The 17,717-nt window shown below is 52.4% G+C and overlaps 1 protein-coding gene across 6 annotated transcripts in view; it reads left to right on the forward strand.

Annotated features, from left to right (window-relative positions):
• PIGG (phosphatidylinositol glycan anchor biosynthesis class G (EMM blood group)) overlaps nt 1-17,135 on the forward strand; it is a 41,316-nt gene extending 24,181 nt beyond the window's left edge. For 5 of the 6 annotated variants that reach the window (XM_055245967.2, XM_055245968.2, XM_055245972.2 and 2 more), the window contains 5 exons: nt 329-783; nt 3,939-4,130; nt 7,367-7,676; nt 10,894-11,057; nt 16,101-17,135. In XM_055245967.2, coding sequence (XP_055101942.1) covers nt 329-783; nt 3,939-4,130; nt 7,367-7,676; nt 10,894-11,057; nt 16,101-16,317 — 1,338 coding nt within the window. In that variant the 3' untranslated portion in view covers nt 16,318-17,135. Of the gene's footprint in view, nt 1-328; nt 784-3,938; nt 4,131-7,366; nt 7,677-10,893; nt 11,058-16,100 lie in introns of those variants that run through there. The other variant, XM_063619634.1, reaches the window with a different exon arrangement.
• Nucleotides 17,136-17,717: the final 582 nt, after the last annotated feature.

Raw genomic sequence — 17,717 nt, forward strand, 5'->3', positions numbered from 1 at the left:
ATCACTGCCCAGAGGGTTCTGACCATTTTCAGTCTTTGTCACTCAGCTTGGGACTTGCAGTCCAGTGTGAGAACAGCTGGCTGGCCGTGTGGTGTCCGGCTCCCCTGCCTGGGCTGAGGGCGTCTCCACTCCTGCAGGCTGCGTCCCAAGAGGAAGGTTCTTGCCATTGGAGCAGACGGGCTGTTCCAGAGTAGGGGCCCAGGTGCTGGGTGTGAGGAACAACGGTGTGTGTCCAGGGCATTCGCTGCTGTGGGCAAGGACTTGACGTGCAGCAAGATGTGTGTAGTTATCAGACCGTCTCTTACAAAGTGCACTTTCCTTTTCACAGAACCCCGTGCATCCCAGCTCAAGGTGGTCAGAGCTAGACCTTCTTATTCTGTTGGGGACGGCGGGCCACGTCTTGAGCCTGGGCGCCAGCAGCTTTGTGGAGGAGGAGCACCAGACCTGGTACTTCCTCGTGAACACCCTGTGTCTAGCTCTGAGCCAAGAAACCTACAGAAACTACTTTCTGGGAGATGACGGTGAGCCTCCATGTGGCCTCCATGTGGAACAAGGGCTTGACGGGGCCACAGCAACGTGGCAGGACGGGCCTGGCTATGACGTGCTGGAGCGAGACAAAGGCCACAGAAGCCCCTCTACCTCCAAAGTGCTCAGAGGCCACGAGAAGTGGATGGTGCTGGCCAGTCCGTGGCTAATACTGGCCTGCTGCCGGCTGCTGCGCTCCCTAAACCAGACAGGTGTGCAGTGGGCTCACCGGCCTGACCTCGGCCACTGGCTCACCAGGTGAGAGTGTGGGCCCGTGGCCACAGGCCAGACTTTCTATGGCCCATTGGTCCCCTGCCAAGCTCTTCTTTTTCTAAATTGAGACCATTTTTCATATTAAGAATGGGATAGTATTTGAGATCTGAAGAATTGGGAAAATACACCAAAACTAGTGTTTTACTAGATACTAGAATCAGTGTTGAGAAGTGAATTTATTTGGGGGCTAGCCTAACAGGTTTCATTTATTAGTGCTGAACCACCGTAACTGTTCATGATTGAAAACTTCTGTTTCAATGATCATTATATAGTAAAGATGCTATTTGGGGGTCAAGCTTGCCAGTGGCTTGTTCCGGACGCCCCGTCCGTGCCCTGGCTGCGTGCCCCCCGCCCATCACTCACCGTCTCCCTGTGTCAGGCTGTTCCTGTGTTGCTATAAAGAAATACCTGAGGCCGGGTCAGGTGTAAGGAAAGAGGTTCATCTTGGCTCTCAGCTCTGCAGGCTGCACGGGAGGCATGGTGTCGGCATCTGCTCCTGGAGAGGCCTCAGGAAACTGGCAGTCATGGTGAGGGCAAAGCAGGAGCCAACACTTCACATGGCAAGAGCAGGAGAAAGAGCGGGATGGGGGAGGTGTCCAGCGCTTTTAAACATCAGCTCTCTTGCGAACAGCCAGAGCGAGAATTCACTCATTACTGCGAAGATGGCACCAAGCCATTCGTGAGGAATCTGCCCCCATGACCCAGACATCTCCCACCAGGCTCACTTCCAACACTGGAGGTCCAATGTCTTTTTTTTTTTTTTGAAACGGAGTTTCACTCTGTTGCCCATGCTGGAGTGCAGTGGTACCATCTTGGCTTACTGCAACCTCTGCCCCCTGGGTTCAAGAGATTCTCCTGTCTCAGCCCCCTGAGTAGCTGGGATAACAGGTGCCCGCCACCATGCCTGGCTAATTTTTGTGTTTTTAGTGGAGACGGGGTGTCACCATGGTGGCTGGGCTGGCCCCGAACTCCTGACCTCAAGTGATCCACCCACCTTGGCCTCCCAAAGTGCTGGGATTACAGGCATGAGCCACCGCGCCCAGCCTGAAGGTCCAACTTCAATGTGAGATTTGCAGTGGACAAACATCTAAGCCGTGTCATTCCCCCAGACCCCTATCCTGCTGCTGATGATCCCCAGGGCAGCAGGAAGGACAGGGTCAGCCAGGCAAGGTGGGTGCAGCCTCTGTGGGCCAGCTTTGCCCTTAGCAAAGCTCCTTTCTCCTCTCCATCCTCCCTTTTCTCTCTCCTCATCCTGAAGGGGCAGAGCTGTGTGGGGGAATCAGCCACATCCTGAGCCTTTCACTGGCGACTGGAAACCACCTAGAAAGTGTAGCAAATCACGTAGCAAATCATTTCAGGCAAGGCCCCAAATAAGGAGAAGAAACCAGGACAGAAAAATGATTAAGATTTGCCTAGACTTAAACTTTAACTGTCTGGCAGTGAAGACTTAGGAAACTAAAGCAAAAAAAGAACAGCACAATGAGAGTATCTGCGGTGAGAGTAACAGGCACAGGTTGCGGTCCCGTCACTGCAGAGAACTCCTGTAAGAAATGGCAGCAGAAGGAAAAGAGAAATGCCCAGTCCTAGTAATGAGGGCACTTCCGTTAAATGACAGGGTGTGACTTCATACCTGCTGAGGCAGAGAAGCAGAATTGAATGACGAGACTCAGTCTTGGTGAGCACGTGAGGATTCCTGGGGCCACGTTAGTGCCACAGTTCTTTTGGAAGATACTTGTAAATTTACATCAGAAGCTGCGAAATTACAGATTCTTCTGATTAAGTAATTCTTGTGGGAGGCTAAGCATTAACTAAATTACTAAAACCTCGGTTAGCCAAGACATCACAGATGGGTCCTTCTATCTGCCTGCCGTGTGCCTACATGTTTCCTTTCCAGAGAAACCCCGGAGAGGGGACTTTGGTTGGTCCCCACTCCAGAGGTGAGGAAGCGGAGCGGGGACGGGCTGGTGGGAGGTTGTGCTGGGCACGCCAGCATCGGGGTCGGATCCCAGGCATGTAGAGCAGCCGGGTGTGTCACGGAGCTCCGTGTCCCAGAATAGCACTGTGACACCTTGTTTCTTACTTTCCTGGAAAATTAAAGCATTAGGAGAGAATTGGCTGGCTTTCCACCCCACATGCAAGAGCCACCCCCAACCGCATTATCCACAGTTTTGCTTACGCGAGGTCAACCATAGTCTGAAAATATTACAGTATTTTGAGGCAGCCCACATTCATACAATTTCTATGACAGTAACAATTATATTGTTATAAATGTTCTACTTTATTATTATAACAATCCTGAAGATTGTGTAAAAACACGTGCCATTTAAAAAGCAACAATACACAAACACCCAGGTACCCCTTCCCGGGGTGAGGCCCAGGCCCCTGTGTGGCCCCAGTCTCCCCCTGTCATCATGGGAGGCTTTGAAGTGAGAGCTGCAGTGAGAGAAACAGAAGGGAGCCCAGCCTTCCCCGCCCTCACTCAGGCCAGGGCTGGCTGCTGCTGCACCACCACAGTGCGGTCAGGACTCCGGGCTCTGCCCTCTGACAAGCTGTCAACCTCTGCACCATCTCCTCACCCAGGAGCGGGTGACAGCAGACCTTGTGAGAGGCCATGTGGCTCTAGGGACATATCGTGCGTTACTGAGTTAATGGGAGAAGGCAGGAGAGAGGAGGTGAGCTGGTAGGTGCAGGGCTGACCCCGAGGGTACCAGGGAACAAGAGGACGGTTTCTGTTTGTCACTGCCTGGCCTCTGGGCATCCACATCTGATGGTGGGAGACCCATTTGTGAATGAGAAGTGGGAGTTCGAGTTGACTGTCTTTTTTTTTTTAATAAAATGAGGTCTCACCATGTGGCCCAGACTGGTCTCAAACTCCTGGCCTCAAGCGATCCTTCCGTGTTGGCATCCTAAAGTGCTGGGATTGCAGGCGTGAGCCACCACACCCCACCGAGGTTGACCATCTTTTATTTGTTACACTTTAAGAACCTTTGTTTGAAAATAAAAACCAACAATTTCATGTAATCTTTGGTTTTTGGGAAAATCAGCTATTTTTTAATACAGTTCTTTGAAAGCCACTTGGTGTAGATTGATCTCATTGCTGTTTGTTTGCTGTAATGCTGGCATTTTCCATCTCATTTCAGCTCTGACCACAAAGCCGAGCTCTCTGTCCTGGCTGCCCTCTCCCTCCTCGTAGTTTTTGTGCTGGTGCAGAGGGGGTGCTCGCCTGTGTCCAAGGCTGCCCTGGCGCTGGGGCTGCTGGGCGTCTACTGCTACCGGGCGGCCATTGGGAGTGTCCGGTTCCCGTGGCAGCCGGACAGCAAGGACATTTCCAAGTAAGTGCATGGCAGACACGGGGTGCGTAGAGCCATTTTACTCTTTGATGAACTGGCGGACACAGGGCGCGTGGAACCACTTTACTCTGATGAACTGGCAGACACAGGGCGCGTGGAACCATTTTACTCTTTGATGAACTGAGAAGACCAAGCCAGTCTTCAGAGCACTGGAGTTTGGTGTTTGTGAATTGTGATTGTGTCAACAGCTACTGGAGTGTAACTAAGAAAACCTCAACTAGCCACGTTGTTAGCACTTTTTATGTTTTATGTGTTACTTTTAGGAGAGAAATCACTTGGAAGTAAGATTTTTTTAATTTAAAATAAAACCTTCAGGGTGTGTGATGGGACAGACAGATGAGCGTGAATCGGTTTCTAAGTCAGTGGCAGCATGTGATGGCCAGGGTTCTGTCTTCCTGGTCAGGGTGTAATTGGTGATGAGGATGATGAGTGGATGTTTCCCAGCAGCTGGAAAATGAAGCTTGCTGGAAAATCAGACCATCCTCATAATTTATAACAGGCGCCCGTGAGGGGCCAGGAGCTCCTGTTGATTGATGGGAGGGCTCAGCCAGGAGGGCCATTTTCTTTGTGTCAAAGCAACCGTGTTTCTGATTTTAATTGTGTTGTGGTGGTGAACACAGGAGTGGGATGAGCAGAGGCCGTTCTGGAGGGCAGCTTGTAACATGTGGGTTAAATTTAAATTTAAATTTAAATAGCTGACTGTTTCCATTTATCTCAAGAATATAAGCAGAGGCAGGAGCCTGGGATGGGACAGAGGCATGTCCACCGAAGTGTCCTTCACACTTGCAAAAAGGAACAACCAGGGTAATTATCCAGCAGCAATACGGTGATCCTCCCAGTGAGGTCGGTGCTCTGTAAAGGGGTCTTCTGGCTGTTAGGCAGCCTGTTTTTACAGAACAGAGAAGCGTGTTGTGGAACAGTGGGCTGTAAAATGGTAGTGTGACCCCAGCTTACTAATTGTGTACCTGTTTTTTTTTTTTTCATACTTATATGAAAGACTACATACTTAAAATACTGGTGATTATATTTAGGACCTGAAATCATAAGATTGTGGTATTGCTTTTTACTTATTTTTGTATCTTAGCAATGTCTAGAGTTAATAAGTGTTGCTTTTCTAATCACAGCAAAAGTCAAGGTGATTGCTGAGGGCTGTGGCCAGCCTGAGGGGTGGCCTTGGGGCTCCGGGGGCACCCCTGGAAATACTTCCTGGCTGAGTGGGGAGTAAGGGGTGGGAGTTAGGGTGAGCTGAGGCCTGGCTGAGGCAGTGAGAGTGTAGCAGGCCGTCATCCGAGGCTGGGGCCTGGTGCAGAGAGGATGCTGACGGGCAGGTACCAGTGGTGTTCTGTGGAGATATCTCAAAGGCTGTTGACTTTGGAATCTGAGACTTTGGGCTCATCCAAATGGATGTTACATCTGGGGGTGTGTGTTTAAGGTGCAGCGTATGAATAAATTCATTTCCTCGCAGATCTATACACTGAATTTCAGCATCGCTCATCTCAAGACCTTGGCTCTCTTCCCTTCCCTGGCCTGCTTCCTGCAGCATGTAATTTGCTAGTGTCCAGAACTAGCCAGTGTGCCTTTTCTTTCCACACGCACTGCCTGATTCACCTTCTTCCTGTAAAGTGCCTCCGTCCTTTGTCCCCATCTGTCCCGATCGTAAATAGGTCCTGGCTACAGAGGCATCCTGGATCTAGATCATTGTAACAGCTGCTGCTCTCCTGTCAGTCCCCCGGGCCCTGCCATCCACTGAAAGTCTGAAATCCTTTGCACTCAGTTCCTGACTATCCTCCACTCAGAAGCCCGGGGATGGCTGGAGTGGAGGTGGAAGCGGGGTGGGCCTGGATGAGCAGGATCAGGCGCTGCCCGGCCAGGGGAGGAGGAGGACCCACCAAAGGCCCCGGATGATGCCCCTCCTGCTCATCACCCTGCCTGCCCTGGCGTCCTCTCTTGACACAGAAACCAGTCCCTTTTCTTCTATGAAACTTCTCCAGTGATTGTGACCTTTGCTGATTTCTCCCTTCTTTGAATGCAGATGGGCCTATAATTCACTCTCAACTTAGCACACACCTTGGCCTGTGGGGGTTGCCAGGTACCTGACCCCAGCTCCTCAGCCAGGATGTGGGCCCCTCCTGGCAGCCACACTGCCAGTCACATGGTATACAGTGCTCAGGCTGTTTGAACTAAAGTGGTCAAAGTTTACTTTCTTAATGTACAAAGCTTTCTAAGAAAATCTAATATAGGAAAATTCAGTTTTCACAATATTATTACGATATAAAAAATTTATAATTATTTTAAATGATCAGCTTTTGCAGGCTATATGAAGCATTTCATTTACAAAATTTATTTAAAATATGTTTTCGGAACATCCGTGTTTTGTAAGATGAAATTTTTTGGGTAATTGTATCCTTTACAGATAACTATCATAAGAGTACTTAATTTTACTGAGCTTACTGGGTGCCAAACACTCCCTGCATTCCCTTGCTTAATTCCTAGGATGACTTTGTGAAGTGTAGAACCATTTTCTCTCCATTTCACAATTAGCAAAGCCGAGGGTCAGAAGTCTTGATTGACATGATTGACATGATTGACATGATTGACGTGATTGACATGCCCGAGTAGGAGAGCTAGTGAGCTGCAGAGCTCGGACTGAGCAGAGCTCTGCCTTTTCTCAGAGCCCGCGGGTTGGACGACTGCACCATTGCACGCGTGTGCGCCTGTGAATGTGCAGGTGTTTATTTACCTAAAACTGCATGCGTGTGTACCCGTAAATGTGCAAACGCTTCTTTAAATCTGCTCAGTTGTGCAGTGAACATTTATGAACTTAACAGCAGTTTCTTAGAGTTGAATCTTACACTAGTGCATTGGGTTTTTTTAATTAACTGTGCAAAGCAGGCAGGCCACAAGGGCACCGCTTGGGTCGTGCCACCAGATGAGCCAAATGAGCAAGATCCTCCCCGAAGCCAACCCCAGCAGAAGAGTCTGCACGAGGACACACCTGTGGGCCTCTGGCGGCGGCTCCTCAGGGCTGCTGTGCGGAGGAGACGTGCCCACTGCCGTGACAGGACCTGGGGGGTAGGGAGGGTGCCGCGGCTCCTTTAGTCAGCAGTGCTGGGACATTTACTGGTTCCCTAGGTAGATAGGTGTGTTTTTCATGGGAAAATGTTTTTGAATTTTTCTCACTGGTGCTAATGAATCTAACTTGTTTTGCTCTTTTTTAGGGGTATTATTGAAGCTCGTTTTGTTTATGTCTTTGTCCTTGGCATTCTGTTCACGGGCACCAAAGACTTACTTAAATCTCAAGTCATTGCTGCAGACTTCAAACTCAAGACTGTAGGTTTATGGGAGATATATAGTGGATTAGTTCTTCTGGCAGCCTTGCTCTTTAGACCACATAATCTTCCGGTCTTAGCATTTAGCCTCTTGATTCAGACTCTAATGACTAAATTCATCTGGAAGCCCCTGAGACACGATGCAGCTGAGATTACTGTGATGCATTATTGGTTTGGTCAAGCATTCTTCTATTTTCAGGTAGGTTTTCATTATTATCATGGGTAGAAGACTTCACTTTTTACATATTTATTTTAAATTTTTCTTTGAGAAAATGTTACCATAAGTTGGAAAGTTACAATGTTTGTTTAGCAAAAGAACTGTCAGTGTGGCATGGTGAATTATGCTGAACTCTCGTGTGTATTTTATAAGATAAAATACAGCCAGTTGTTTAAGACAGACGTCCCAGGTGTGGATGTGTGGGTGCTTAAGACAGCAGATTGCTGCTCTGCTGGGCCAGGCCTGGGTCTATTTATTACAAGCAGTTCAGGAAGCACAGACATCACGTCGTTCACTTGCTTCATTGATGAATGTAATAATTGTTTTTGTTCATGCCCTTTGCCCCTGGTGTCAAGGCTGTCCACACTGGGGACCTTTGGTGCCCCCATGACTGTTAGCTCCCTGAAGCCTGGTGGGTCGCCAGGGCTTCTGTCCGGTGTTTAAAGGCCCATCCCAGACAAGCCCAAACCACCTCAGTTATGAAGAGACAGAGGGACAGGCAGACGGGGCCTCAGAGGGATCCAGCCTCATCCAGCCTCCCGGCAACCTCAGGAGAGTGGGCACAGCCCTGCTGGTTCCCTTCCAGCCCCGACTCCCAGGCTGAGTCACTTTGCACCAGCTGAACATCGTGGTTCCATTTTGGTCTTTACTGTGAGGTCTGTATTTTCTTGGTGTGCACCGGTGTCTGCCTGTCTGCTGTCTCATACCCAGGAGGCTTGTGCAGTTCTTTGTGTCCCGACGGGGCCTCTCCTCCATCCTCTCCTCCTTTCCTGGTGCTCCCAGCCTTTCCCTGGAACAGCCCACAGTTGCAGGGTTTTCTGTCTGTATGTCTGTCCCTCTGATCCTGAAGCCCAAAGGTGGTAGGCGTGAAGTTACAGAAATCTGTGTCTTCAGGTACAATGAGTAGGTGGCCAGTGGCCAGCTTCTTCGCCCCGTCCTGGTGCTTCCCCAACCCTTCTGACCCGCTCGGGCCCCTGTCCTCCTTGTACACAGCTGCAGCTCTCCCTGCCATGTCCACACAAGGCACAAGGGTGTCCCCAGCAGAACTGCAGGCCTGGATGCCGGTGTCCAGCACGTTCAAGCCAGGCGGCCTCCGGCAGGCCCTTGCCACACCTTCGTTTCCTTATCTGTTAACCGGGGATAGTGGTCTCCCCACCTCCCCACGGCCCCTGTTTTGAGGCTGAGTCCACTGCCCCTCAGTGTTAGATCTCCTCGGGGAGGCACCTGTGGCTTTGCTGCCCATCCCTGCTTCCTGCCCTCGGCTGGGCAGTTCCTTAACAGATCAGGGGTCAGGAATGTGACTGCCCTTGCTCATCTGCTGGCCCTCCACATTCGCTCAGTCCCTGGGTCTCTCTGCCTCCGTTTCCTCCCTATTTGACGAGGACAATCACGAAGCACACGTCAGGACTGTCGGGTTAGATGAAGTCATGCAGGTAAAGCCGCTGTGCAGCTGCAGACATGTCAGCATGGCTGGCAGTCTCTGTGCCTGGCTGAGCCTGCTCAGAGCCACAGTGGCCTCCCCAGTGTCCTCCTCCCCTGCTCCCGTCGTGGCATCCGGGACTGTGTCCCCCTTCCGCCCTCCAGGGTCTCCTGCTGCTTCTGCCTGTTTGCTCTCTCCTCAGTCTCCCTGCAGAAGAGCTTCAAAGTGGAGAAGTCACATGACTGGGGCAGCACCGTCCAGGAGGGGCAGTAGCCTCGAGTCCAGTGGGTCTCAGGGGAAGCCAAGTCAAAGGGCTGGGGCCTAAGACAACAGGGATAGGAGTCAACCCACATCTGTGAGATGCTGGGGAAGCAGCATCAACATGACTTGGGGACCCCCTGGGCCCACAGCTGTCTGCATGGAAAGGGTGGAAGGAGCCAAGCTGGTGAGCACCCAGCCAGTGTTTTGTGGACATGAACAGTTCTGGTTCTGGAGAGGGATCTTCGTTGGGCTTGATAGAGACATGTGCTGTCGGACTGTAGATGTCATGAGTTTTTGAGGAAAGGTCAGCATGACAGGCCAGTGACAGATATCAGTCAGTAAAGATGGAGCATGGAGAGGCAGGGCCTGGGAGTGGAGAGGTGGGGCCTAGTAGTGGAAGGGTGTGGTCTTGGAGTGGAGAGGCGGGGCCTGGGAGCCAAGAAGGGGGGCCTAGGAATGGAGAGGTGGGGCCTAGGAGTGGAAGAGTGTGGTCTTGAAGTGGAGAGGTGGGGCCTGGGAGTGGAAGAGTGTGGTCTTGGAGTGGAGAGGCGGGGCCTGGGAGCCAAGAAGGGGAGCCTAGGAATGGAGAGGTGGGGCCTAGGAGTGGAAGGGTGTGGTCTTGGAGTGGAGAGGCGGGGCCTGGGAGTGGAAGGGTGTGGTCTTGGAGTGGAGAGGCGGGGCCTGGGAGCCAAGAAGGGGAGCCTAGGAATGGAGAGGTGGGGCCTAGGAGTGGAAGGGTGTGGTCTTGGAGTGGAGAGGCGGGGCCTGCGACCGGAGAGGCAGGGTCTCAGAAGACCCCTTTTTGGGATCCAGAATCACTAGGAGCAGGGTAAGCTGTGTGGCATCAGCGCTTGCATCCTGCAGGGAGTTACCTACCAGGGCTGGGCCAGGACTGGCCAGAACCTTGACAGATGAAGTTTGACCAGACCAAGTGAGTCCTCATGGTCTGATAGGTAAGCCAGATGTGAGTTACCAATTTGCACCAGGGGCTGTGCTCCCCCAGCAGCTGGCCTGCCCTCTACCATATAACCCACTGGCAGCACCTCACCGTAGATGGGACCTGGCTGGGTGCCCCTTCTAGTCTTCAGCCCAACTCCCCCCTTGGCTGGTCCCAGCAGCAGTGCCTCTCAGGGCCATATGTGCCCCCTCGGATGTGGGTCCTTGAGGGGAGGTTCATGTGCTTGTCTTAAGAAAAGTCGATGTGTCTGGACAAAGGTCTTAGATGTGTCACAGTCAGCCAGCCGGTCTGTGTGTGCGTCCTTCCTCAGAGGGGGCCCCAGCTTCTGCACAGTCAGCTCACGTGCCCCTCTGCAGCCTGGGCACTGCGGGCAGGGGGAGGGGGTGCCACCCAGGCAAGGCCAGCTCGGCAGTCTGAAGGAACGGCTGGGCAGCCACCTCTGACCACACGTGTGTCCGTGCTGGCGTGGTTATCTGGGCTGCTACATGGTTCACGCTAACATCATGGCTGTTGATGCCACGTGTTGTGAGGCCTGTGTCAGCTCTTCTCCTGTATTCCAGGGCAACTCCAACAACATTGCCACCGTGGACATCTCCGCAGGCTTCGTGGGCTTAGACACCTACGTGGAAATCCCAGCCGTGCTCCTGACAGCGTTTGGGACGTACGCAGGGCCTGTGCTGTGGGCCAGCCACTTAGTGCACTTCCTGAGCTCAGAAACACACAGGTGAGGCACCTCTCTGCCGTCAGCACAGTTCTGGGGGCCGGCTGCCTGGTTTTAAGGGTCGTACTTTGTTCCAGATGCAAGGGGGTCTAAGCTCCATGGGTCCAACAGTCTTTCTAACAGTTTTCTTTTCTTTAAATAAGGAAACGGTCCAAAGCTCAAGGGCCAGAAGCCGGCCTGAGGGGTCCGTGTAGGGCCAGGGTCGGGTCTGACGGGGCCTCGCTGGGCTCCCCAGGTCACACCAGCACATGGTTTCTAGAGACACAGGAAGGAAAATTCCTTTTCCTGCCACCCCTGGTTTTTCTGCTTACTGGTGGCCAGATGGAGGGTGGGTCGTCCTTCCCCTTTGGGGACATGAAGATAAAAGACGGCTCTCGGCCCCCGGAGACCCTGATGGAGCGCGCAGGACCCTGGGAAGGCTCCTGGCCGGGGCTGTGCCTGTTCTGAGTCGTCCTTGAGTAGCTGGGGGCGTGTCCCTTCCACACATACGCTGATGAGTTGGGTTGGAAAAACAAGGTGGGGGGCACAGGGAAGTTCAGAGACGTGAGCGCCGTCCCCTGTCGCTGAGAAGTCCCTTCAAGCCACGTCTGGCCTGCCCTCATGCTCTCCTGCCTGGTCCGCTTCGTTCCCTCCAGTGAGCCTGAGGTCTCCTCTCCAAAACCCACCTGTCTCCTGGCAGCTTTGTGCAGAAGTTCCCCCGGGGGACCCCAGAACAAGGGTGCAGCCCCCCATCCACACGCCCATCTCCTGGCAGCTTTGTGCAGACTTCCCCCCGGGGAACCCCAGATCAAGGGTGCAGCCCCCCATCCACACGCCCGTCTCCTGGCAGCTTTGTGCAGACTTCCCCCCGGGGAACCCCAGATCAAGGGTGCAGCCCCCTCCATCCACACACCCGTCTCCTGGCGATTTTGTGCAGAAGTTCCCCCGGGGGACCCCAGATCAAGGCTGCAGCCCCCCATCCACACGCCTGTGTTCTCTGCAGCATTCCCACCGCTGCACACTCTCTGCTTCCTCATCGTATGTTTCTCTCTTGCTCCCCCAAGAAAGGAGGCTTCGTGAAGCAGGGGCTTCACCAGCTCTGTTCACCATAGCAGCCTCAGTGCCTGGCCTGGCGGAGTCAGGTGCTGAATGGAGTGCGGGGGGTTGATTCTCTACCTCCCAACTTGGTCTGGCAGAGACCCCAGGGCCTGCAAAGTTATTTGACTCACATGTGCCTGGTTTTCCCATCTGTAAAATGGGAGTTGCTGGGGGCTCAGTGGGGGGCATTGGAAGCGTTCACAGCCTTGGAGGGGCTAGTGGCCCCTGCGGCATCTGCCAGAGTGCCCCGTGCTCCACGCTTGTTCCTGCTGCCAGCCACAGTCACGAATCCCCGCAGCGCCTGTGCGTTTCTCCGTGTGCTGAAACCGCGCGCCGCGGCCCGGCCTCCTCCCAGGCAGGCGAGCGTCTGAGGCACTGACTGGACCAGCCCCCCGCACTTGCTGGGTGGCTTTGGGCAGGTCAGCCAGAGCTTTGCGTGTGTCCTGTGGGGACCGGAGGCCCCAGTCCTGCTGGGAGCGCGCTGTGGCCTCTCCGCTGAGCGTTGAGGCTGGAGGGCTCCTGCGTCCTCCCGTGACTGAACAGTCGCTCTCGCGGTGCTGACTGCTGAGCCCCCGTGCTAGCCCTCCCAGGACACTTGGGGGCTTCTCCTGCCGAGCTCCCGGTGACTCCACAGAGCATCTGCACGTTTCTGTGGCCCCGCTCCGCCCTCTGGCTTCTCCACAGCCTCCTTCGCCAGGTCATCCTCTCAGCTCCACCCAGGTCCTCTCCCCGCCTCACTCCCCTCCCAGACCAGCTCCTGAGACCCGGGCCACAGGGACCCTTGGCCTTGCCTCCAGGCCCAGATGCCCAGCTCCCTGTCGACGTTCCACAGAGGTGTCCTCGGGCTGACAGGACATGCGGGCAGGGCCCACGCACCCAGGCACACACACCTGTGCCTGCCTTTGAGCTTTTCCCACCCTGAAAGGAGCCCCTCGCCGCTCACGTCCTGTGTTGAGGCTCTTACAGCATGAGTGCTTCTGAGCCAGAGGAACCATCCACCATGGTGGAAGTGCTCACGCCCCGCAGACTCGGCGGGCCCGGGCTGGACCGCTCAGTCGCTCACAGGTTTCCATTAAGGGGTCAGGGGAGCACTGGCCTTGCTTCAGCAGTGATGGGCGCGTGCCTTCCCACAGCTGACATGGAGCCTTTCCAAGGTGAGAATCGCCTCCTGGCCAGACTGCAAGCTTCCCGGGGACAAGAATGCCTGAGATTCACCTGTGTTTTCTTCAGGTGCCTGTGGACGCTTGACACGCCCACTTTGGGGCAGTCTGTGGACAGACCCCCGTAATTTACAGTCACCGCTGAGCTTGTCATCCCAGCAGAAAGCTGAGGCTCTGGGGGCGGAAGCCACCAACAGACCGGCCTGGGAGACACGCCCCGTGGCCGGGCTGTGTGGAGACGTCCTTCCAGACTTCGATTCTGCATAGAAACAAACGTCTGCCACGAGACCCCTGCTCGGCGCCCGCCTGTCAGCAGCTGCCCTGGGACGTCTCTCTCTGACTTGGTTTTGAGGCCAGCTGCGTGCTCACACTGGGCTTACAGAAACAGGAGACCCCGTCCTCGGCTGTCTGGGGTGGGCTGTCAGCACGTCGTGTGGTCAGGTGTCAGGACAAGCGGGCGTGAGCGTGTGCAGGTGCATCCACCTCCGCCCTGGAGAACGGATGTGCTACAGCTGTGCGGGCGTGATCAAGCACCTGTTGGGTGGACGGCACACCTCTCAGTGGCCAGCTGGGGACTGAAGGCTGGAAGTACTTGCCCGGCTCCTCTCTGTGTAGGTTTGGTCATCGGCCTTGCAGCCGCCCTGGTGCTTGCAGATTCCAGTTTGATGGACCAGGCACTTTTCATCTCTTACATTGCCAGGCACGTTTGTATTTGGGAGGGAAAAAGACAAATATTAAGTGAGGTGAAAGCATTTTGATCAATTGGAGAGTATCATATGATATTTTTCCTAGTCAAGGAGCATTTCTCCTTCATTTTATAGGGTTTTCTTCTTCCCTTTCAAAAGCTTAAAGCATCAAGTTTTACTTATGGTTTCTATTTTGTTTCAATAGAGTAGGAAAACTATAACCAGGTCTAAATGGTAGACAGAGAAAATACGTTTCCATAAGGTCAAAAACGTGGCCTTGAGTGGTCGGCAACCCTCTGTTCCGGGGGCTGGTACCCTGGGCTGCCTGCCCCCCTGCAGTGCAAATGGCTCTTTGCTGAGGTGGTGAGAACAGCAAGCCGCCATCTTCTAGAAGAGTAATGCTAAAAACTGTTAAACTGAAGTCAAGGTGGTGCCATGTCTAAGCCACAACTTCCCACGCACTGTCTGGGTAGGATGGGGCCACGGCCCACTTAGCCACGAAGCTTCCTGCCCAGTATGTTCACCTTTTCCCGGGTGTTGCTGTCACCAGGGGGTGTATTGAGGACACCTTGGGGTCCACCTCCCTGTGGGGTCCCCAGCCTGTGGGGCTGGATAGCAAGTGGTGACCAGCGGTACGGGTTTGGGGGACCCGCCTAAGGAGCCAGGGTCTGGCAAGGAAAGCAATGAAAGGACCAGAGGCACCGGCCACCCACCGGGAGATCCCAGGATCTGAGTGTTTGACCGGAGCACATGGCAGGCTGAGGTGAAGGCGTGTTTGGAGAAGCCAGGAGGGAGAAGGGGCCCTCCAAGGCCTGAGATGGGGAGCCAATGAGGGGCTGAGGTGAGACTCTGGAGGAGTCAGAGACAGTCGCTGGGGGCATGAGGTACCGGGCACCTCCCGCCAGAGACAGCCCCGTCCTTGGCCCTTTGTGGCTGTTGACACCCTTTCCTGAGCAGTGAGCACTGAAGCAGGAGCCGCTTACAGGACACCCTCAAGTAACACCTGGTGGAGCTGCTGGGCCGACAGGTGTGAGGAGCCCTTTACGGGACATGCAGCGGGGCCCACACACCCAGACACACACACGTGCCGACAGGACTGAGGATCTGGGGGCTGCCCCCGGGCTCTTTCTAACAGAACTTGATCAGAGGTCATGGATGAGGCATGGAAAGTGCCCAATAATGTAATTTATCATTTTTCAATAATCACAGACTCACAGGAAGTTGCTTTGAGGAAGAGATTTATGTAGTGTGTTGGTGGTTTGAAAACTAGTGGGGGTACATTAACGTACTTCGAGGGGTGGCTCTTATTCCGAGAATTTGCTCAACAAACCCCGCTGGGCCAGTGTCCCCAGACCAGACGGACTGACATGGTCCTCCACACAACAGCAGGGAGAAAAGCTCAGAACTTGTATTTGTTTATTTGTATCTCGCCCTTTTGTGATTTTGTATTCATCGTTTGTATTTTATAATGCATGTGATATAGTAGCACATGGATATATAATTTTTAAATAACTGCAAAGTCTGGGGGTGCGTTTTTCAGAGCTGTTTTACAGACGACGGTGGCAGACAGTGGCTGAGCAGTTGGGGATGCAGCTCATGTCCCCTCGGGCGCCTCCGTGCCTTGTGGAGACGCAGACCTCTGCCCACCCCAGACCAACCACATCCAGATTTCTGTTGGGGTGGGGGAGGCCTCCAGAGTGGCACTTCCAGCACATACTGTAGGTGATTTTTACATACAGTCAAGTTTTAGAAGCATTTCTAGAGAGCTCAAGGTGTGTGTATGGGGGGACATGGTGGCCCTCACCCATCCTTCTTCTGTTTACTCTGCTTCATTTTTCTTCATGAATTTGTCTCTTCCTGACATGTTACATGTCTGGTTTCTCCTGCCTCCTTCACTAGAACACAGCCTCCAAGGGGGCAGGATGGGTTTTCCCGTCTCCAGGGCATCTGGAGAGGCACCTGTCCCAGCACCATAGTGACTGGATGTGTGTGCGGAAGAAGGAACACGGTGCCCTCTAGTCCAAGGGCAGGAGCTACTGGAGTCTTTTTGAAAGTAAAAGCGTTGTTACATGTGTGATATGTAAGTGGCATGTGCTAATACACATTTTCTTTCTTATTAACAGCGGTTCAGCACTGAGTCATGCTTGCTTCTGCTACGCACTGATTTGTTCTATTCCAGTTTCCACATATATCGTTTTGGTGACATCTCTGCGTTATCATTTATTTATATGGAGTGTATTTTCTCCAAAACTTCTCTACGAGGGAATGCATCTGCTCATTACAGCTGCTGTCTGTGTATTCTTCACGGCAATGGATCAAACCAGACTCACACAGTCTTAGACTAAGCTAAACACTGGAAAAATAATACATGCTTAAAGTCTGCTGTTATTCTAAAATGAAAGATGTGAATTCAACAGAGTTGATGAATAACTCTAATTTCTTTGACTGCTGTACCTGAATTTAGACTAAGCAGTTAATAGTTTCATAAAAGATCACTTTAATATACAGTTTGTATCATATTTCCCCCATTGACAATCACTGTAGAAGCTTCTGAACTTTTAATTTCCTCTAAATAAGCTATGTGTGTTTAAATCAATGAATGAAAAGGTTCTGGACTTTGTTAGAGAGTCCAGGAGCTCTGTGGGAGGAGGCACCCAGATTACCTTAGGGAGCACTGAGCTCTTAGAATCCTACAAACCACTGAGGGCCTCAAGGAGCCTTGGTTTATGAGGGTTACATATATCAGTGTTGATGGCATTTGAGATGAAAACTAAGATAAAAAAGGTATTCATTTATAAAGAATCTATTGCATATTAATATAACATTTGAAGGAAAAGTAACTATATTTTCCAAAACAAAAAAATTCAGTGAGACCCAGCACTTTGGGAGGCCAGAGTGGGGGAATCACTTGAGCCCAGGTGTTTGAGATCAGCCTGGGAAACATAGTGAGACCCTCATCTCTCCAAAAACTTCAAAAATTAGCTGGGCGTGATGGCACACACCTGTGGTCCCAGCTACTCAGGTGGCTGAGGAAAGAGTATTGTTTCAGTTCAGAAGTTCAAGGCTGCAGTGAGCCATGATTGCACCACTGTGCTCCAGCCAGGACAACAGAGTGAGACTCTGTCTTTAAAATAAAAAATAAATGTTTAATGAGAAAAGTGATACTGTTTTACATTTTTACAAACGTCTTTAATGCCTGGCCTAATTGAAGGTAGTTGGATTCTGTGTTCGACCTGTTGTGATATGTGTGTTTGGTTAAAATATGAGAAGAAAATTGGCTGGGCACAGTGGCTCACGCCTGTAATATCAGCACTTCGGGAGGCTGAGTGGGGGCAGATCACCTGAGGTCAGGAGTTCAAGACCAGCCTGGCCAACATGGTGAAACCCGCCTCTCTACAAAAATACAAAAATTAGCTAGGCATGATGACAGGTGCCTGTAATCCCGGCTACTCGGGAGGCTGAGGTGGAAGAATCGCTTGAACTGGGGAGGTGAAGGTTGCAGTGAGACAAGATCGTGCCATTGCACTCCAGCCTGGGGGTGAGAGTGAGACTCCATCTCAAAAAGTAATAATTATATGTATATGAAGAAAATCTAGCCTCAGATCAGTAGTTGCAAAGAGGAGGAATATTTTAATGTCCTTTTTCTGATTATTGTGGATGTTCTTTTTTGATACCAACACCAAGTCTTTTTTGATGCCAACACCAAAACTCAACAAATGTTAGTTTGCTGAAGGTTAGTT

Source organism: Symphalangus syndactylus, chromosome 16 (assembly GCF_028878055.3).
Source record: "Symphalangus syndactylus isolate Jambi chromosome 16, NHGRI_mSymSyn1-v2.1_pri, whole genome shotgun sequence".
Lineage (NCBI taxonomy): Eukaryota > Metazoa > Chordata > Mammalia > Primates > Hylobatidae > Symphalangus > Symphalangus syndactylus.